Source organism: Procambarus clarkii, chromosome 6 (assembly GCF_040958095.1).
Source record: "Procambarus clarkii isolate CNS0578487 chromosome 6, FALCON_Pclarkii_2.0, whole genome shotgun sequence".
NCBI classification, from domain to species: Eukaryota; Metazoa; Arthropoda; class Malacostraca; order Decapoda; family Cambaridae; genus Procambarus; species Procambarus clarkii.
Genome location: NC_091155.1, coordinates 16,334,087 through 16,356,777, shown reverse-complemented (window position 1 = coordinate 16,356,777; position 22,691 = coordinate 16,334,087). Strand labels below are relative to the sequence as shown.

General features: G+C 42.8%; 2 protein-coding genes across 2 annotated transcripts; one reads left to right on the top strand and one right to left on the bottom strand.

Annotated features, from left to right (window-relative positions):
• Nucleotides 1–7,022: 7,022 nt before the first annotated feature.
• LOC123753161 (uncharacterized) lies at nucleotides 7,023–9,128 on the bottom strand. Its single transcript, XM_045735157.2, has 2 exons — nucleotides 9,070–9,128; nucleotides 7,023–7,590 (listed from the first exon to the last, which is right to left on the bottom strand). Exons 1-2 carry the CDS (start codon nucleotides 9,070–9,072, stop codon nucleotides 7,132–7,134), a joined length of 462 nt encoding a protein of 153 aa, XP_045591113.1. The 5' UTR covers nucleotides 9,073–9,128; the 3' UTR covers nucleotides 7,023–7,131.
• Nucleotides 9,129–21,276: 12,148 nt separating this feature from the next.
• Nucleotides 21,277–21,908, top strand: LOC138355346 (uncharacterized). Its single transcript, XM_069310231.1, has one exon. The coding sequence runs from the start codon at nucleotides 21,414–21,416 to the stop codon at nucleotides 21,906–21,908; it is 495 nt and encodes a 164-aa protein (XP_069166332.1). The 5' UTR covers nucleotides 21,277–21,413.
• Nucleotides 21,909–22,691: the final 783 nt, after the last annotated feature.

Sequence of the window (22,691 nt, the reverse complement as noted above, 5' to 3'; positions counted from 1 at the left end):
ATAGCGCGCAGGACTCGTAATTCTGTGGCGCGGGTTCGATTCCCGCACGAGGCAGAAACAAATGGGCAAAGTTTCTTTCACCCTGAATGCCCCTGTTACCTAGCAGTAAATAGGTACCTCGGAGTTAAGTCAGCTGTCACGGGCTGCTTCCTGGGGGTGGAGGCCTGGTCGAGGACCGGGCCGCGGGGACACTAAAAGCCCCGAAATCATCTCAAGATAACCTCAAGATAACTCGGAAGAGCTACTAGTTCAATCCCTCCTCCTAATAGAACGTTGCATTTTGACTCATACTTTACCTAAGGCTAAAAATCGTCATACTAGGAAATGGTAGCGGCGCGCGTAATTGACATACTATCCCTTTTTCTGTTTTGAGTCCTTTGGTAGGTTAGGATAAGGATAACATAAACATTAGGATAGGATAACATAAACTATTATGTTTCTTGACGTTGGTAAAGCTTAGGAGGACGGGGCTGACCGCTAGCAGAAGTGTTAGATAGGGTCCTTAAAATGATACCTATCAGTAGCTAACATTGACATCAATACTGGACAAAAATACATCAACACGCACTGCCATGCCTCATTTACTCAGTTCACACAGACACAATCACAATCAAACTTTAACAACCGCCCGCCATAACTATGGCCCTCGATTTAACCAGCTGAGCAACATCAACCTCGGCAGCGGATAATGATAATATCTACTAACATCACTTTTATTGACCACGAAAGTCACATTCACCGTGACAGTGATCTCCGTTACCACACTCGCCCTTACTAGTAACAACATTACGCTAAAGACGCGAAAATTGACGCTATTATATATATTATACAACTCCTTGTCCTAGCAGCATTCGTTATCTTGATTACCTTATCAGTTAGTTGCAGAAATTACAACCTTCATAACCAAAGTAACTGTCATTATCTTCACTAACAACCGTATTATCAGTCAACACTTCTAATAACAACCCTGACTTCAGCCAGTACTTCCAGGTACAACAACGACAAGAACAGTCACCTTCACAACTTCCTCAACTACTCCCACATTAATTTAACATCAACAACTGCCACCATTACTTGTAGTAATTTTAACAACCGTTGTTACAATCGCAGGAGTTTTAGATTACTACTATTACAACTACAGAGAGTAATCACACTAACCTGACTGCAACAATGAGAAAATCCGTAGGAGCCGTGATGTGGATTCGAACCTGTGTGGTGGGTGTTCGTGTCGAGGTCAAGTCATTTAGAGCATGTGTCTGGGGGAACACCTACCGCATAGGTTCAAATCCTCATCACACCTCCTACGGATTCTCTCATTACAACCGAACCACTGAATCTCTCACTCATTAAAGCAACACATTTGGATAATATCTTTAACCTAAGTAGATACAGCTACAACTATTTATAAACAACAATTACAACTATTAGTTCAGAACCCACAGCGATCAGAGACGGTATCTCCGCTGCAGTTGTAGTCGTCAATAGATCATCAATATCAACAAATACTATTATCTCTGAAGAGAAACACCATTAACAACCATTGGTTATTAATGGGGTTTCCATAGAACCCTATGGAACCTCCATATAACCTTATAGAACCATATAGTTTCCATAGAACCCTATTAACAACCATTGGTTGTTAATAGGGTTCTATGGAGTGAATGAAGGTTCCATGGGGTCAATGAGGTTCCATGGAGTGAACAGATCCATTGCTGTTACTATGGTTTCATACACACAGAAAACATTATCAAAATAATTCCCGTTAACTACAACCAACATCACCGGGTCACACAAGCAACCAATATCTCCTAAGATCCCAAAAAAATACTCCATCACAACCAAGCAATCGGCCACCAAGATAAGGAGTTGCACAATGACTCACCAAACTATTACCCAGGAGTATAAGTATTCAGCAAACCGCAGGCACTACACAAAGGGTGTCCAGGTGGTGTCTTGTGACGTCTATTTAGATGATCACAAAGAAGTAACGAGGGCGCTTAGCGGAACAAGAAGGACCTTGCATCACCAACCCACACCACAAGTCACTTGATAAATTATCATATCTACCGTGGGCGCTGTGTACCGTATATACGTAATATATATATATATATATATATATATATATATATATATATATATATATATATATATATATATATATATATATATATACATATATATATATATATATATATATATATATATATATATATATATATATATATATATATATATACATACATATATATACATATATATATATATATATCTATATATATATATATATATATATATAAAATAAAGGAAGGGAGTACCACCTCTAGCTGGAAGAAGGGGGACCCATAGCCTCGGAGGAAACCACGCATAACGCATTAGAGGGAATGTTTAGATCCCCTCCAATACAGTTTCTGTGTGCTTTTCCCCTGCCACCCCTTTCCTTAAATATTTTTTGTGCTTTATTATGCATTTGATGGTTACAAGATATACATGGGTTGATACAAAAATAATAATGCAAAAAGGTGCTTAAAGGTTATGGATCTCTTGAAAAACACAACAAAAACACAACAAATATATATATATATATATATATATATATATATATATATATATATATATATATATATATATAACTGAAAACTCACACCCCAGAAGTGACTCGAACCCATACTCCCACAACTGGTATGTACAGGGACGCCTTAATCCGCTTGACCATCACGACCGGACATAAGGAAGTGATAGCCGAGGCTATATGAACCACTTCCCCGCCGGCACTCGGATGGTAATCCGAGTGCCCACCCCAGAAGTGAGTCACTTCTGGGGTGTGAGTTTTCAGTTGTATATAGTCCTGGGGACCATTCAGGCTTGTTTGCATTTGTGTTCCTCACGTGTGCCCCAAAGAATGAGGTGATTTGATAAAATGCTATGCCCAAGATTACCATCCGAGTGCCGGCGGGGAAGTGGTTCATATAGCCTCGGCTATCACTTCCTTATGTCCGGTCGTGATGGTCAAGCGGATTAAGGCGTCCCTGTACATACCAGTTGTGGGAGTATGGGTTCGAGTCACTTCTGGGGTGTGAGTTTTCAGTTGTATATAGTCCTGGGGACCATTCAGGCTTGTTTGCATTTGTGTTCCTCACGTGTGCCCCAAAGAATGAGGTGATTTGATAAAATGCTATGCCCAAGATTACCATCCGAGTGCCGGCGGGGAAGTGGTTCATATAGCCTCGGCTATCACTTCCTTATGTCCGGTCGTGATGGTCAAGCGGATTAAGGCGTCCCTGTACATACCAGTTGTGGGAGTATGGGTTCGAGTCACTTCTGGGGTGTGAGTTTTCAGTTGTATATAGTCCTGGGGACCATTCAGGCTTGTTTGCATTTGTGTTCCTCACGTGTGCCCCAAAGAATGAGGTGATTTGATAAAATGCTATGCCCAAGATTACCATCCGAGTGCCGGCGGGGAAGTGGTTCATATAGCCTCGGCTATCACTTCCTTATGTCCGGTCGTGATGGTCAAGCGGATTAAGGCGTCCCTGTACATACCAGTTGTGGGAGTATGGGTTCGAGTCACTTCTGGGGTGTGAGTTTTCAGTTGTATATAGTCCTGGGGACCATTCAGGCTTGTTTGCATATATATATATATATATATATATATATATATATATATATATATATATATATATATATATATATATATATATATATATATATATATATATATATACCACAGGGTGAGGGTGAGGCGCAAATGTGGGGACCCATAGCCTTGGAGAAGAAAATGAGTATTCAGAGAAGACCTTGTGGATTCTCACTGAACACTTTAATATTTTCTTCCCCCACCACCCTCATTCTTTTGTATGTATACATATATGTTTGTTTTATTTAAACTGTGTTACAAAAAAGAAGTTCATATTGGGTACAAAGTTGATTATCATAAGTTGTTGAGTTCCTCCAGCTCCTCAGATGGCGGGCAGGAACACTGAATGCAGTGTGCACTTCCCCTCTGTATCGCCACACTGAGGCGCTGGAAAAGTAAAGCTGGAAGCTCTAGGGTTTCTTGTTGTTTCACTTAGCCTAAAACCCAGTTCCTTTAGAAAACTGGTGGCACTCTTGCCCCAGGCACCAAGTGTCTCAGAAGCAATGGGGACAAAATTGTAGTGGTGATCCAGTTCTCTGTACTTACGGGATTTGGCTGATTCCCTATGAGTGGCAGCGCCACCCGGCTGTGCAACACTGAAGCAAATGTAGGTCTTAGCCAGGGTATACACATGTGTAATCCCACACCAACTGCCTGCCATTCTGCCAGGGGTTCACTGTTATTCCATCTGGGCGACCAAGAAAAGAATCAGAGTTACGGGGTACTAGATAACGGGGCTCTCTCTCGGCTGGGCATCCTGCTGTGGTGAGGCTCCTACTGATGATGTCGTTAACTTCACTGTGCCTCAAGTGGCATCCCCCTGTGCTTTGGCAGAGTAGGCCGTGGTGGCCGTACCTGTCGGCCACCACATATATATATATATATATATATATATATATATATATATATATATATATATATATATAGTTATATAGTTATATATATAGTTATATATATATATATATATATATATATATATATATATATATATATATATATATATAGTTATATATATATATATATATATATATATATATATATATATATATATATATATATATATATATATATATATACCTGCCTTACCCTTACCCTACAGGGTAAGGGTAAGGCAGGTCCTAGTCAACAACGGCTTCTCCAATGGTTTCGTCGAAGACATCATAAGAAGGAAAGTGAAACGCCATGCAACCTCTGAAGAGACAACTAACACAACACCTATACCCCTATTAGACTATTTTACAGGAACTTCTTTTCCACAGCTCATAAAACAGAGGAAAGGGTCCTGAAAGATATTGTTAATAGAAACGTTATCCCTACAGACAAAAATCAGAGGATACAACTGACGATTTACTATAAAACCAGAAAAACGGCCAGCCTACTCATGAGAAACTCTCCAGACACAAAGCAGAACGCTTTAAAAGAGACCAACGTCGTCTATGCCTTCAAATGCCCACTTGGGGACTGTAAGCTCCAAAAAACCCAGTATATAGGCAAGACAACAACATCTCTTTCTAGGCGTTTAACGATGCATAAACAACAGGGCTCCATTAAGGAACATATAATCTCTTCCCACAACCAAACCATCGCCAGAGAAATCCTAGTAAACAACACAGAAATCATCGATAGATACAGCGATAGCAGGCGGCTTGACGTTTGCGAGGCACTACACATTAAGAAGTCAACACCAGCAATCAACAGCCAATTAATGCACAACTATATTCTACCCACCTCAAGACTCCGCTCCAATATAGAAGCATCAAGAAATATGGACCAATAGGCTTTCTACAATCACTTCCATTTCAAATACCCATTGTTTCGTGTTCTGTCTTGTGTTGATGAAATTAATACCCTATTAATGCCACTTCTTGTTCTGTCTTGTGTTGATGAAATTAATACCCTATTAATGCCACCTCACCCCATCCACCTCACTCAAATGTAGATATAAACAAAATCGGAGATGCGTAAGTTCTATTCAGTTGTGTATTTGTAAACTAAAGTCTTTGAAAATGTAATAAGTTTTACGAAACGCGCTCGTGTCGCGTCAGACTAGAAATAAAAATGAATTTTGGAGAATTGATTTTTGAATTCTATGAATTTTGATATGAAGTCCTATTTTTGAATAGGACTTCATCCATATGAAACATTACATTATTCTTTGGGGCAATCTCTAAAACCAACAATGGATCCATTTGATAGAACCAAGAACGAACATTCGAATTATTATTATTATGTCTAAATTGGCAAGCTTTTATTATGTTTGTAACAATAAACGAGTAGCTCTCGCCCGATCTCTTTGCATTACACTTAATCAACTGTGACCTTTACTCTCACGTAAAAGTCAACAAATATTTATTTTATTCCTTGCCTGACTTGGCATTAAACTTATGCTGCCTAATGTGTCTATCCAAGGATTTTCCAGTGTGTTTGATATTCTACTGATCACAAGTTTTACAAAGTATTTGATAAACACATCCACCAGTTTAATTAAACAGATTAATTAAAATATGTCTTACTGAGCTTTCATTTTAAAAACCATACTGATATTAAAATACTTCTTACAGGGAGTTAGCCAATTTGATATAGGCTGCTAAATTGTTCCTCTTGCATTAGACTTCGTCTATTTTCGTTTTCTGAAACTACGATCTACCTCCCCTTCGTTCTTTTCTGCTGCATAAGAACATAAGAATTAAGGTAACTGCAGAAGGCCAATTGGCCCATACGAGACGGCTCCTATTTATATGCACCCAAGCTCATTCATATATATGTTTAACCTACGCTTGAAACAATAAAGGGATCCTTCTCATGTTACGCGGTTATCTTGAGATGATTTCAGGGCTTACCGTCCCCGTGGCCCGGTCCTCGACCAGGCCTCCTTTTTGTTACACACCCCCAGGAAACAGCCCGTAGCAGCTTTCTAACTCCCAGGTACCTATTTACTGCTAGGGAAACAGAGGCCATCAGCGTGAAAGAAACTCTGCCCATTTGTTTCCGCCACTACTGTGGATCGAACCCAGAACCTCAGGACTACGAATCCCGAACGCTGTCCACTCAGCTGTCAGGTATTCATGGTATTCCTGTGGCCTTAACCTTGCATTTGGGTGGATTAAAATCCAACAGCAATTATTGAATTCATCTCGGGATGTGTCGGGCTTTTCTTGTAGATGCTCTCCCCATCTGTCTTGATTTGAGTCCTTAGTTTTAAATCGTGTGAAGACATTGATATGTAAAAGCAATTTTCATGCCAAGTTGTTCAAATTTTCTAGCAACAAAAGAGGCTCTTCATCCGATCCTTCATTTACAAAACTGGTTTGTGTGTAAGTGTTTGAGTTGATGTTTGTGTGTGAGTATAAATGCAAGGAACAATTCAGGGGATACTAATGCCATTAAATGTGAAATAGCCATAATTTTATTGGAAATTATTCAATTTTGAAAATTACTACAGGCAATTTTTTATTCAGAGAGCTTAGTACCATTTCATTTCCAAACATTTTCTTTCCTTAGCCATACCTGCGACCATACAGTCCGCCACCATGACCACCAATGCCTCCTCCGATGCCTTTTCCACCTCCAAATCCACCTCCAAATCCACCTCCAATGCCGCCTCCAAAGCCACCTCCAAAGCCACCTCCAATGCCGCCTCCAAAGCCACCTCCAATGCCGCCTCCGATACCTTTGCCACCTCCAAAGCCGTAGGTAGTCTTGGAGCTTACGAGGCCACCGATGGCTGGGATGATAACTGCTCCGTGACCCTTGCGATAACCACCACCTATGTGTCCACCACCGATGTGTCCACCTCCGATGTGTCCACCGCCGATGTGTCCACCGCCGATGTGTCCACCTCCAATGTGTCCACCGCCAATGTGTCCACCTCCGATGTGTCCACCTCCACCTCCGTAGAGACCACCAGCACTGCAGCCCACCAAGAGGGCCGAACTTACGGTGATCAAAAACAGATTCTGAGGAAGGACAATATACACTTTAACAACAAACATTGTCAACACGTCAATACAACAGTATAAAGATTATTAAGTAATGGTATTGTCTTCTCACAGATATAATAACAGGATAAAAGTCTCATTAGCCGCGTTCCTTGGGGAATGAAGAGGGTTACGAGGGATAGCATCCAGATGAACAGATCTTTCAAAGACAGAGTTGAAAAAGATAGAACAACTTTCTGTTATTCTATCAGAATTACAGAAAGGCCACCTGACCATAACTACATAGAAGACATTACTATATGTGCATCGGCAGTCTGGAATTGAGGTGACCTGATCAGGAGGTCAAGAAGGTTAAGAGGACTGGACTCAGGAAAACAGCATTGTTATCCAGCCAGCACCGAGATAATATACAACTTATCACAGAAATCCTGCATATAGTAAAAGAAGCCTTAATCTAGGGCTGTCACTCACCCTAAATTGCATACCAAGTCACATTGTCATAGATGATAATAAAAAGGCAGACTCACTAGCAAAAACTGTCACTGTTCTTCCTGTTGTACAGGTTGAAATCCTCCATGTTTTTCACAAATTAAGTAGAAAATCAAGAAGAAAATACTCCCAACTATCAAAAATAGCCACAGAGCCAAAATAGCGGAAGGACGATCCATTGCGATGTGGTGCCAACAAACCACTGGGTACTACTCATTCAAGCCTGACAAAAAGATATCCAGAGACATTACAATAGCCATACACAGACTCAGACTTGGTTACAAGTGCTGCTGGGAGGTAATGAACCCAATAGTTAAAGAATGTCATATGTGTGGAAGAGATGCAGAGGTACCACTATTGCATTAATTACTGGAATGTGAAGCAACTGAAGCCCTGCGCATCAAACTCAAAATTTATCTAATGAGACGAGCTGCATTAGATGTAAAATCCACAGCGACTACAATGGATAGAAAAGCAGTTGAAGAACGGGACACACTAGTGAACACTGTGTGCACATATCTGCCACTAAGATAATTGAATTCAAACAAGACGAAAACCGGCAAGCTAAAACAGAAACGGGAGAAAAGAAAGGGAACCCCACCACCATTAAAAACCTTAACCCAAATATCAGAGTAACAAGGTTTTCGCAAATAACCGAACTCAATCACGGGTTCACTATTGCCCGTAATTGATACGTGGAAATATACATTGAAATTTTGTTCTGAGTAGCAAACTCTAAAACAACAAACAACAAAAGATAGCAGCCTCATTAGTCGTCGAGATGTAAGTCTCGGCCTAACCACACACTCAGACCTTGACAAAGCGCTCATGAGAGTGGGAAAGACTGGGTATAATTTCTTTACATAAACTTTACAAACACACAACTGTGGATTTTAATCCTATGAAGATTATTGTTTTGCTCGTTCACAAAAGTTATCATGCACTTCGCTATTAAACATAATAACCGGATCCAAGGATCCAGACCGATGTTATTAAGTAGAAGCTCACCATGATGTTTGGGAGTCGATAAGCGAGATGTTGACTGCTTGTGTGGTGCCGCCGACGCCTTATATACTGGTCGCTTCCCTCCGCCCCCAGAGCACCGACACAAGGCCGCGGCAGTGTCGCTCAGTTGCTGACCCTGACGGAAGGAGTAACCTAGAACACCACGTTTTTGCACCAACGGGTGGACCCATCGTTCCATAATGACAGTTCTGTTCCATGATGACTTCCTCGACATTAATGACACAGCTTCACTAAAGGTAACGTTCACCGTCGTTACTTATTTACAGTAACTAATTATAATGTGCTTCATGCGAACAGGTATAAACCACTGTTGTAGAGAACGTTCAGCTGTACAGTTACACCTCATCTCAAGACCTTCATAACTGAGGAGTCGTGATAGAGAGTAACTGTAGAGGTCGGTTGATGATGTACACATTATTGTCCTGGTAATATTATCTCGTAGCAATATATATATCTATGTAAATAAAAATGTAAATGTTCGTTTATTCAAAATCGCTAATCTCCGAATGTTCTTCACCAATTGCTTTAAAATTTTCACACAACGTTCAATTCGCATTCGAGCGGGTTTTTATATACATACTATATAGATGTCAGTCTGTGACGGGAAAAAACATGCTTTTTTTGAAAAACTGTGTTTTTCATGTGTTTTTCATGCCATGGGAATCTTCGAAACCTCGTTACCGATTGCTCTGAAAGTTTGACACATCGTGGCATTCGAATAGGCGCGTGTTTTTATATACTTATTAGATGCATGTCTCACCAGTGAAAGGAAATTTTTTAATGCCATCTGTTAGCCGTAAAAGCAACACTTGCTGTGATCGAAATTTCTTCACTGATTGCTTTGAAATTTTGGCACAACGTTCCATTCGAATATGCACGTGTTTTTTTATATACCTACTATATATAGGGGGGCCGGTCAGCCGAGCGGACAGCACACTGGGCTTGTGATCCTGTAGTCCCGGGTTCGATCCCAGCCGCTGGCGAGAAACAATGGGCAGAGTTTCTTTCACCCTATGCCCCTGTTACCTAGCAGTAAAATAGGTACCTGGGTGTTAGTCAGCTGTCACGGGCTGCTTCCTGGGGGTGGAGGCCTGGTCGAGGACCGGGCCGCGGGGACACTAAAAAGCCCCGAAATCATCTCAAGATAACCTCAAGATATATATGCCACACCTGTGACAGTTAAAAATATGTTTTTTTTTTTATAAACAGCGCCATCTGTTACATGTAATAGCAACAGACGCTATACTAAATATGTTACGATTCCATTTCAATGTTTCCGATTGCATTGATATATTTAATTTTTCTCACTAATTTTGATTTATTTTCATTTTGATTTAATTATTTTGTGTAACATTGCATTGGAATTGAGCTGTGTTGCTTACCATACCATTCATTTCGTAAGTATTAGTAAATGCCACATCTGTGAAAGGTAAAAACATTCTTTTTTTTTCAGGAAACAGCGCCATCTGTTGCACGTAAGAGCAACACACGCTATACTAAATATATTATGATTCCATTTCAATGTTTCCGATTTCATTGATAAATTGAATTTTCATATATTTCGATTTAATTTCACTTTGATTTAATTTTTTTGTGTGACATTGCATTGGAATTGAGCTGTGTTGTTTACCATACCGTTCATTTCGTTAGTATAGATTATTTTTTATTTTATTTTTCATTTTTTAACTGTTTTTCTTATATTTCAGTGATGAGAACATCAGATCATTTGATGTTCCCAATTTTCTGATAGGAACATCAGATCATTTGATGTTCCCAATTTTCTGATAGGAAAATCAGATCATTTGGGAATGCATCGGACGAGGGAGTGGGGAATGGTGGGTAGGACGAGGGGACGGAAGTGGAGGATTGTGGGGAGGACAAGGGGACAGGAGAGTTGGGGATAGTGGGGATGAGGGGACATGGGAATGGCGAATGTTGAGAAGGACAAAAGGACAGGGGAGTGGGGGATGGTGGAGAGGAGGAAAAGGGGACAGGGAAGTTGGGGATGGTGGGCACGAGGGGATAGGAGAATGGTAGGGAGGACAAGAGGACTGGGGAGTGGGAGATGGTGGGGAGGATGTGGGGACAGGGGAGGGGGAAATGGTAGAGAGGACGAGGGGACGGTGGAGTGGAAGATGGTGGGGAGGACAAGGGGGGAGGCATAGTGGGGAATGGTCAGGAGGACGAGGGGACGCTGGAATGGGTGATGGTGGGGAGGATGAAGGGGGCGGGGGAGTGGGGAATTGTTGGGAGGACGAGGGAACGGGTAAGGGGGGAATCTTAGGGAGGACTGTGAGACAAGGGAAGGTTGCAGTGTCTCAGCAATGCACATGCGTTGCTGAGCCACAGCAACGCGTGGCCCGGTACAGCTATTATCTATATAAATAAAAATGTAAATGTTTGTTTGTTCAAAATCGCTAATCTCCGAAAGTTCTTCACCGATTGCTTTGAAATTTTTACACAACGTTCCAGTCGCATCCGAGCGGGTTTATATATACATTCTATATAGATGTCACGTCTGTGACGGGAAAAAACATGCTTTTTTAGAAAAACTGTGTTGTTCATGTGTTTTTCATGTGAGGGATTTCTTCGAAACTTTTTTACTAATTGCTTTGAAATGTTGACACAACCTAGCATTCGATTAGTCGCGTGTTTTTATATACCTATAAAATACATGCCTCACCTGTAACAAGAAAAAAACATGCTTTTTTGAAAAATAGCGCCATCTGTTGGACGTAAGAGCAACACACCTTGCAATCTCAGAAAGTTCTTCACCGATTACTTTGAAATTTTGACACAACGTTCCATTCGGATACGTGCATGTTTTTATAAACCTAATATATAGATGCCACACCTGTGACAGGTAAAAACATGTTTTTTTTTTTAAACATCGCCATCTGTTGAATATAACAGCAACACAGGCTATACAAAACATGTTACAATTCCATTTCAATATTTCCAATTGCATTGATAAATTGAATTTTCATAGATTTTGATTTATTTATTTTGTGTGACATTGCGTTGGAATTGAGCTGTGTTGTTTACCATACTCTTCATTTCATAAGTATAAGTATAGAAGCCACACCTGTGACATGTAAAATTTTTTTTTAAGAAACAGCGCCATCTTTTGCACGTAAGAGCAACACACACTATTCTAAATATGCAATTTATTTTCATTCTGATTTATTTTGTGTTACATTGAATTGTCCTGTAAAATAATAAAAAATAATAAAACAATAAACATAAATATATAATATATATATATATATATATATATATATATATATATATATATATATATATATATATATATATATAACTGAAAACTCACACCCCAGAAGTGACTCGAACCCATACTCCCAGGAGCCACGCAACTGGTATGTACAAGACGCCTTAATCCACTTGACCATCACGACCGGACAAAATGAGGTGATAGCCGAGGCTATTTGAACCACCCCACCGCCGGCACTCGGATAGTAATCTTAGGCATAGCATTATACCAAATCACCTCATTCTTAGCATGAGGTGATTCAAGCATGAGGTGATTTGGTAAAATGCTATGCCTAAGATTACTATCCGAGTGCCGGCGGTGGGGTGGTTCAAATAGCCTCGGCTATCACCTCATTTTGTCCGGTCGTGATGGTCAAGTGGATTAAGGCGTCTTGTACATACCAGTTGCGTGGCTCCTGGGAGTATGGGTTCGAGTCACTTCTGGGGTGTGAGTTTTCAGTTGCATATTGTCCTGGGGACCATTCAGGCTTGTTCGCATATATATATATATATATATATATATATATATATATATATAAATAAATATATAAATATATAAATATGAAATATATAAATATGAAATATATAAATACATAAATATAAAATATATATAAAATAATAAAAATAAAAAGAACCACACCGTTCATTTCGTGAATATAAGTATATATGCCACATCTGTGACCGGTAAAACGTACTATTTTTGAAAAACAACGCCATCTATTGCACAGGGGAAACACATGCAATACTAAATATGTTACGATTCCATTTCAATATTTCCGATTTCATTGATAAATGGAACTTTCAGAGATTGTTAATTATTTTCATTTTGATTTAGTTATTTTGTGTGACATTGTATTGAAGTTGAGCTGTATTGTTTACAATACATTCATTTCGTGAGTATAATTTATTTTAAATTTTTTTCATTATTTTTATTTCGTTCTTTTAACTGTTTTTCTTATATATCAGTTAATGGGGACATCAGATTACTTGAAGTTCCCAATTTTATGATGGGAACATCAGACCATTTAGAAATGCAGCAGACGAGAGCGCGGGGAATGATGCGGAGGACGAGGGGACGGGGGAGTTGGGGATGGAGGGGACGAAAGGAAGGGGGAATGGAAAATGGTGGGGAAGACAAAGGGATAGGAGAGTGGGGGATGGTGGGGAATACGAGGGGATGGGGGAGGGGGGAATTGTAGGGAGGATGAGGGACGGGGAGTGGGAGATGGTAGGGAGGACGAGGGGACGGTAGAGTTGAGGATGGTGGGGAGGACAAAGGGACGGAGGAGAGAGGGAATGGTGGGGAGGACGAGGGGACAGGGGAGTGGGTAATGGTTGGGAGGACGAGGAGACAGGGGAGGGAGTAATGATGGTGGAGGACGAGGGGGATGGAGGAGTGGGGAATGGTTGGAAAAGACAAGGGGACAGGGGAGTGAGGAGTGGTTGGGAGGAAGAAGGAGGACGGAGGAGATGGGGAGGACTGGGAGACCGGGGAAGGTTGCTGTGGCTCAGCAACGCACATGCAATGCTGAGCCACAGCATGGGTGTTGCACCCACCTCACCCAAAACCTTTGTGTCACCTCACCCAAAACGAGTAAAAAGCAAGATTTAGGTCATATGTATCATACACAGTGTATCAAGTGAATCGTAATTGTAGTGTTAAGTGTAAACAAGTCTTTGAGAATGTAAGAAGCCCTTACGAAACGCTTATAGGCGTCAGACCATTAATAAAAATGAATTTTGGAGAATTGATATTTCCATTACCACCGACAGTGAAGAAAAACATAAGAAATATTGAGAAAAATTGTGTTTGAATTATTAATCTTACCTTTTCGGTCATATTCAACAACGTATGTTTACAAGAAAGACTCCTACCAAAAAATACTAATATATATACTGTATATATTTATATATATATATATATATATATATATATATATATATATATATATATATATATATATATATATATATATATATATATATATATAAAAGTTTGTGAGGGTACCACCTCTGGTGCTAATGTGGGGACCCATAGCCTCGGAGAAGAAAATAAAAAGTATTCAGAGGAGACCTTGTGGTTTCTCACTGAACACTAATATTATCTTCTCCTACCACCCCCATTCTTTTGTATGTACACATATATATTTACTTTATTTGAACTTTGTTACAAAAAAGGAGTTACATATGGGTTACAAAGATGGTTATCATAGGTTGTCGAGTTCCTCCAGCTCCTCAGATGGCGGGCAGGAACCCTGGATGCAGTGCGCATTTCCCCTCTGTATCGCCACACTGAGGCGCTGGAAAAGAAAGCTTGCAGCTCTCGGGTCCCTTGTTGTTTCAATGAGCCTAGAACCCAGTTCCTTCAAAAAACTGGTAGCACTTTTACCCCAGGCGCCGAGTGTCTCAGAAGCAATGGGGACAAAATTGTAGTGGTGATCCAGTTCTCTATACTTACGGGATTTGGCTGCTTCCCTGTGGGTGGCAGCGCCACCTGGTTGTGCAACACTGAGGTTAATGTAGGTGTTAGCCAGGGTTGATACGCACGTGTAGTCCCATACCAACTGCTTGCCATTCTTCCAGGGGTTCACTGTGATACCATCCGGGCGACCAATAAGAGCATCAGAGTTACGGGGCGTTAGGTAACGGGGCTCTCTTTCAGCTGGGCATCCAGCTGTGGTGAGGCTCCTCTTGATGATGTCGTTAACTTCACTGTGCCTCGAGTGCCATCCCCCTGTGCTTTGGCAGAGTAGGCCATGGTGGCCGTACCTGTCAGCCACCACCTCGCCGCAAATACACCTATATCTGGTGTGGATTGGGGCAGCAAGGCGGAGGGCCACAGCAATTCGGAGGGCGTGTGGTGTGAGACACGTGCCAGTTGCCGACATTGGGGTTGCTAACAGGAAATCCCCTGCATGTGGTGCTGCTACTGCTATGAGGCGAGCAATGTCGTGTTGTGTTGTTGCAGCACCCAGGCACTCTGCAGCAACTTGGTCTACAATGGGGCCATCCCAGCTGGATTATATATATATATATATATATATATATATATATATATATATATATATATATATATATATATATATATATATATATATATATATATATATATATATATATGTATATGTATATTTATATATATATATATATATATATATATATATATATATATATATATATATATATATATATATATATATATATATATATATATATATATATAGGGAAGGGAGTACCACCTCTGGCTGGAAGAAGGGGGACCCATAGCCTCGGAGGAAACCACACATAACGCATTGGAGGGAATGTGGGTCCCCTCCAATACTGTTTCTGTGTGCTTTTCTCCTACCACCCCTTCCCTTTTTTTTTTTCCTTTATTGTGTATTTAAAGGTTACAAAACATACAAGACAAATGCCTAAAGGTTATGGATCTCTTGAAGCTCCTCCGCTTCTGGACAGGAACCGAGGACGCAGCAAGCATTTCCCCTCTGGATCGCCACACTGAGACGCTGAAATAAAAAACTGGAAGCCCTTGGGTCTCTGGTGACGTCAATGAGCTTGGACCCCAATTCCTTGAGAAATCCCAAGGCACTCTTGCCCCAGGGGCCATGCGTCTCAGACGCTATGGGAACAAAGAGGCATTGACCTTCCAGTCGCCTGTACTTGAGTGATTTTGCTGTTTCCCTGTGGTTGGCCGCCCCACCTGCTTGATCAGCTCCGAAGTGTACATAGGTGTCAGCCAGGGTGGATACACATGTGTAGTCCCACACCAACTGTCTACCCTCCTTCCATGAGTATATGGTGATGCCATCAGGGCGAAGTGCTGGGAAATCCGGGTTTTGGACCCCTAGGATGCGAGGTTCTCTCTCCGCTGGGCACCCAGCTGAGACGAGGCTTCTCTTGATGATGTCATTGACCTCGTTGTGTCTTGCATGCCAGCCCTTTGTGCTTCCGCAATGCAACCCATGCAGTCCGTATTGGTCTGCTTCCACCCTGTTGCAAATACACTTGTATTCAGTGTGAATTGGGGCACCAAGGCGGAGGGCCACTGCTACACGAAGGGATTCTGGATCTAGGCGCGTGCCCATTGCAGACATGGGTACTGCCAGGAGGAAGTCTCCTGCATGGGGGGCACGCACTGCTCTGAGGCGGGCTTTCTCCTTGTCTGATGTTGCGACGCTTAGCATGGCATCAGCTACTTTTTCCACTAGAGGGTGGTCCCAGCCGGACTGTTTGTGTTGTTTTGTTGGCTCTATAATGGTTGCTGGGGCTGCAAGAACATTCCACTGATTTGAACATTCAGTGAAAGCAGGATCGTGTATTCCTGCTGAATCTCTCAGGGTTGCAGGTAAAATATCTCTGACGAGGTCGTGCGATGCATGAGAGGAGGAAAGGAAGGCTGGTAGAGCAATTTGGGAGGCTGTGCGGACACCAAGGCCGCCGAGTCTTACAGGAAGGGTTGCTTGCTCCCACTGAGAGTCGTCCAATGGCAGGTTCAGGACTTTCACCAGCATGGACCTCAGAAGGGTGTCATACACATTTAACTTAGGGCTGCTGTAGGATGGAGAACATCTCAGAAAGTAGGTCAACTTAGGGAGAGACAGGCATCTTGTAAGGAGAAAGAGAGCATCATGGGCATCAATCTTGTCAATCCTGTCCTGCATTCTCTTTAGGTCAGTGATTTTTGCAGCCAGGACCTCCTCGATTCCTCGTGGGCCAATGGGGGCACCCAGGAGAGTGCAGTCCGGTGGTTCGACAACGAGAATGTCTGGAAGAGCATTTTGTATTTGCCCAGTGATGTCTGGGTTGCGGGAGATTATTTCACATTTAGATGCATTGAGAATGAGGCCTAAGGCTGCTCTCTGCTCCTGGATTTTCCTTATATCCCCCAAAATGGTTTCCGGAGTTCCAGCTAGAGTGCCATCATCCAGGTACCAGATGTTTAGCTCGCTTGTCAGACTATCAGTGACCTCTTTGATAGCTAGGCAGAAAAGGAGGGGGGCTAAGGGGTCACCTTGTTGGACACCTTCACAGGAGTTTATTTCATGCCCCCCAAAAAGAAGCTTAGAGTCCCCACTGTAGCACGATCGGATGAATGGGTAAAGGGGACGGAAATGGTTGTGTACAGCCCTGAGGACAGCGTCTCGTCTGACTTGATTGAAGGCATTTTTGAAGTCAAGCTTTACTAGTGCCTTCTGGTCCGGGAGATCAACAATGTAAGCCCGCGCTGCATGTGCTGCAGCTTCACAACCTAGGGGAATCCCAAACCCGAGCTGATGAGGTTTCAGCAAGGTGGCTGCTTCCTGGCTGATAGATCTCACTGCAGCCTTAGCTACAAGGCGTCGGAGGGTGTTGCCAACGGCAATGGGCCTGATACCCCTATCCTTCTTCTTTAGAGCACAGAGTGCTGCTCCATAAAAGACAGGCCTGATGTCCTCAGGGATGCCGCCAGCCAAACACATGTTGGAGAATCTGGTAAGTTCCACTAGAAGGTCCTTTGCAGCATCTCCAAGCACCGGGTTCAGCATTTGTTTGATGTGCTGGGGTCTTAGGCCTGTAAAGCCCCCTGCTGAACCTGTTGGGAAAGACATGGCTGCTTTGTACACCTCAGATTCTCGAACAGTCAAGGGTTCTATGCCAGCATTGTTTTCCTGGGGATCCCTGCTGCTGTCGGGGGCTCTGGGTGGGTGTTTGTCTTGAAGAGCCTCTGCTGTCGTGGCGTTCCTGGGGGCAATAGTGTCATCGCTGGTCATGATTCTGATGGCACCTGTGGTATTTCCCTCTTCTATTTTCCTGGTGATCTGTGCTCTCATTTTGTGGTTCTCAGATGAGTTATTGTTGGTCGTCCTGCGGCTGGTGTCCTTGGCACGAGGGGGGAGGCGGACCAGGTTGTCTGCTCTGGGGAATTCATTAAGAGCTCTGATTACAGAGGTTGCTAATGACTTGTCTCTCCTGGGCGGTAATGCTAGGCATGCATTCCCAAATAGAAGGAGATTGTGCCATGCTCCAATGGTTCTAGGAACATTGTTGACCTTTGTCAGCAGACTGGTGAGTTTGGCTGCTGCTTGATGACGGGCAGCCTTGGGGATGTGGGTCAAGGTCCTGGTGGACGTCGCTTTGATTGCTTCAAGCAGATTATCTGCTGAAATGAAGTTGAAGGAGGTATTGTTCCTCGCTCCTGCAGCAGGTTGTCCATCGTCATTGCCCCGGGGCAGGCGCCTAGACCCTAGACAACCACCTGAATTGAGAGAATGATAGCGGACAGTTCCATTTGAATTGAGACGATACCGTCTGTCACACACTTGACAGTTCCCTCTTGGGTGGCCATCTTCTTGGCTGGAAAGAGGCTGTGTGTCAGGTGCGACATGTGCCATGCCTAAATGTGATGACGCCTGGCTGCCCGCTGAGTGCACCCTCTCCTTCCCAGATGGAGAGTAACACGGCAAGCATTACCCTCCTGGGGGGGTTGGGCATGGCCTGGGCACCGTGTGTGGGTAGGCTGTGTGTTGATGGGCGGCTGGCTGGGTAGGGCGCAGGTAGCGGGGTGGGGGAAGATGGCGGGCAGGGGGGTGGTGGAGGGTGGGCACACGAGGGAGGCTGCCGTCACACTTGTTACACACTATCAAACACTCGGGGAAATCACTAGTGCACTTTGTTTTTAACACTACACTCACCGATTTGCTTATGAACGCACTAACTTTCCACTAACATCACTGTAGGCAGCTCGAGAGCCTCCCCCATCACTCCCCCCTTCCCCCCGTACCCCGCCTTGGGGGCTGAAGGGTGGCGGCACTGAGACGGCGGCGACCCTCCCCTCACCCTCACCCATACACTGTACTGTACCTGCCTCGCCATACACAAAGCTCAGACAACGCACCTTTCAACGTTCATAGTGTTGGAATGAAGGAGATACGGTTCTTCTTGTCACCCCCGGGGCCTTCAGCAGGTATTCATACCTACACAGGTCAAGTCTTGGCTGGCTCAGGCATCGTGATCCTCGTTGAAATTGGTTCAAGTGTAGGACCTTGCTCACCACGTGTCCGTCCCCCTCCTCCGTCCTCAATATATCCTCAATATATCCTTGGAAGATATATATATATATATATATATATATATATATATATATATATATATATATATATATATATATATATATATATATATATATATATATATATAACTGAAAACTCACACCCCAGAAGTGACTCGAACCCATACTCCCAGGAGCCACGCAACTGGTATGTACAAGACGCCTTAATCCACTTGACCATCACGACCGGACAAAATGAGGTGATAGCCGAGGCTATTTGAACCACCCCACCGCCGGCACTCGGATAGTAATCTTGGGCATAGCATTTTACCAAATCACCTCATTCTTTGGGGCACACGTGAGGAACACAAATGCGAACAAGCCTGAATGGTCCCCAGGACAATTTTGGTCCCTGAATGCCTGAATGAGGTCCCCAGGACCTCATTTTGTCCGGTCGTGATGGTCAAGTGGATTAAGGCGTCTTGTACATACCAGTTGCGTGGCTCCTGGGAGTATGGGTTCGAGTCACTTCTGGGGTGTGAGTTTTCAGTTGCATATTGTCCTGGGGACCATTCAGGCTTGTTCGCATATATATATATATATATATATATATATATATATATATATATATATATATATATATATATATATATATATATATATATATATATATATATATATATATATATATATATATATATATCACTAAGAACTCTTTGACCCGGCCAGGATTCGAACCCATGCCGTCCAGGATCACCCCTAAACGTACACAGTACCGTGACCACCGCACCAATGATCGTCATAAGGATTGGTCAGTCATGGCGCTTATTAACTAAGCTCCCTGACTGACCAACCCCCGACGACACTCATGGATTCATTTGGGTACAGTTTTTCATCAAATTCTGGCGCATGCACGGGCCGCACTGAGTCTAACATGTGTGAGAAAGCTGCATGAACGCACAAGCCATATATCACTAAGAACTCTTTGACCCGGCCAAGATTCGAACCCATGCCGTCCAGGATCACCCCTAAACGCACACAGTACCGTGACCACCGCACCAATGATCGTCTATAAGGATTGGTCAGTCGTGGCGCTTAATAACTAAGCTCCCTGACTGACCAACCCCTCCTCAGCTCTCTTCTGCCTATTTATTGCCTGTCTCTACCTCCTCATCACAATCGACTTGAGAATGGTCCAGGACGGACCGAAACGTCGTCGTCCCTTCAACTTCTAGTATGTGGTCTGGTCAACATGTACCCAAACTCATTTATATATATGTTCTGAGCTTAAAACAATAAAGTGATCCTACTTATGTTATGCGGTTATCTTGAGATGATTTCGGGGCTTTGCGTCCCCGCAGCCCGGTCCTCGACCAGGCCTCCTTTTTGTTACAAACCCCGAGGAAGAAGCCCGTAGCAATAGTTCAACTCCCAGGTACCTATTTACTGCTAGGTGAGCAGGGGCATCAGAGTGAAAGAAACTCTGCCAATTTGTTTCCGCCTCCACCGTGGATCGAACTCGGAACCTCAGGACTACCAATACCGAGCGCTGTCAACTCAGCTGTCAGGTATTCTTGGTATTCCTGTACCCTTAACCTTGCATTTGGGTGGATTAAAATCCAGCAGCAATTGTTCAATTCATCTCGGGATGTGTCGTGCTTTTCTTGCAGATGATCTCCCCATCTGTCTTGCTTTGAGTCCTTAGTTTTAAATCGTGTGAAGACATAGATATCAAATTTCATGCCAAGTAGTTCAGATTTTCTAGCAACAAAAGATCTTCATCCGAACCTTCAGTTACGAAACTGGTTTGTGTGTAAGTGTTTGAGTTTATGTTTGTGTGTGAGCATAAAAGCAAGGAACAATTCAGGGGATACTAATGCCATTAAATGTGAAATAGCCATAATTTTATTGGAAATTATTCAATTTTGAAAATTACTACAGGCAATTTTTTATTCAGAGAGCTTAGTACCATTTCATTTCCAAACATTTTTTTTCCTTAGCCATACCTGCGACCATACAGTCCGCCACCATGACCACCAATGCCTCCTCCGATGCCTTTTCCACCTCCAAATCCGCCTCCAAAGCCGCCTCCAATGCCGCCTCCAAAGCCACCTCCAATGCCGCCACCAAAGCCGCCTCCGATGCCATGGCCACCTCCAATTCCTCCACCGATTCCTTTGCCGCCTCCAAAGCCGTAGGTAGTCTTGGAGCTTACGAGGCCACCGATGGCTGGGATGATGACTGCTCCGTGACCCTTGCGATAACCACCACCGATGTGTCCGCCGCCGATGTGTCCACCGCCGATGTGTCCACCGCCGATGTGTCCACCTCCGATGTGTCCACCTCCGATGTGTCCACCGCCGATGTGTCCACCTCCGATGTGTCCACCTCCACCTCCGTAGAGACCACCAGCACTGCAGCCCACCAAGAGGGCCGAACTTACGGTGATCAAAAACAGATTCTGAGGAAGGACAATATACACTTTAACAACAAACATTGTCAACACGTCAATACAACAGTATAAAGATTATTAAGTAATGGTAATGTCTTCTCACAGACTTAATAACAGGATAAAAGTCTCATTAGCCGCGTTCCTTGGGGAATGAAGAGGGTTACGAGGGATAGCATCCAGATGAACAACTCTATTTTTCAAAGACAGAGTTGAAAAAGATAGAACAACTTTCTGTTATCCTATCAGAATTACAGAAAGGCCACCTGACCATAATTACATAGAAGACATTACTATAAGTGCATCTGCGGTCTGGAATTTAGGTGACCTGATCAGGAGGTCAAGAAGGTTAAGAGGACTGGACTCAGGAAAACAGCATTGTTATCCAGCAGCACCGAGATAATATACAACTTATCACAGAAATCCTGCATATAGTAAAAGAAGCCTCAATCTAGGGCTGTTAATCATCCTAAATTGCATACCAAGTCACATTGCCATAGATGATAATAAAAAGGCAGACTCGCTAGCAAAAACTGTCACTGTTCTTCCTGTTGTACAGGTTAAAATCCTTCAAGTTTTTCACAAATTAAGGAGAAAATCAAGAAGAAAATACTCCCAACTATCAAAAGTAGCCACAGAGCCAAAATAGCGGAAATAAGATCCATTGCGATGTGGTGCCAACAAATCACTGGATACTACTCATTCAAGCCTGACAAAACGATATCCAGAGGCATTACAATAGCCATACACAGACTCAGACTTGGATACAAGTGGTGCTGGGAGGTAATAAACCCAATAGTTAAAGAGTGTCATATGTGTGGAAGAGATGCAGAGGCGCCACTATTGCATTACTTACTG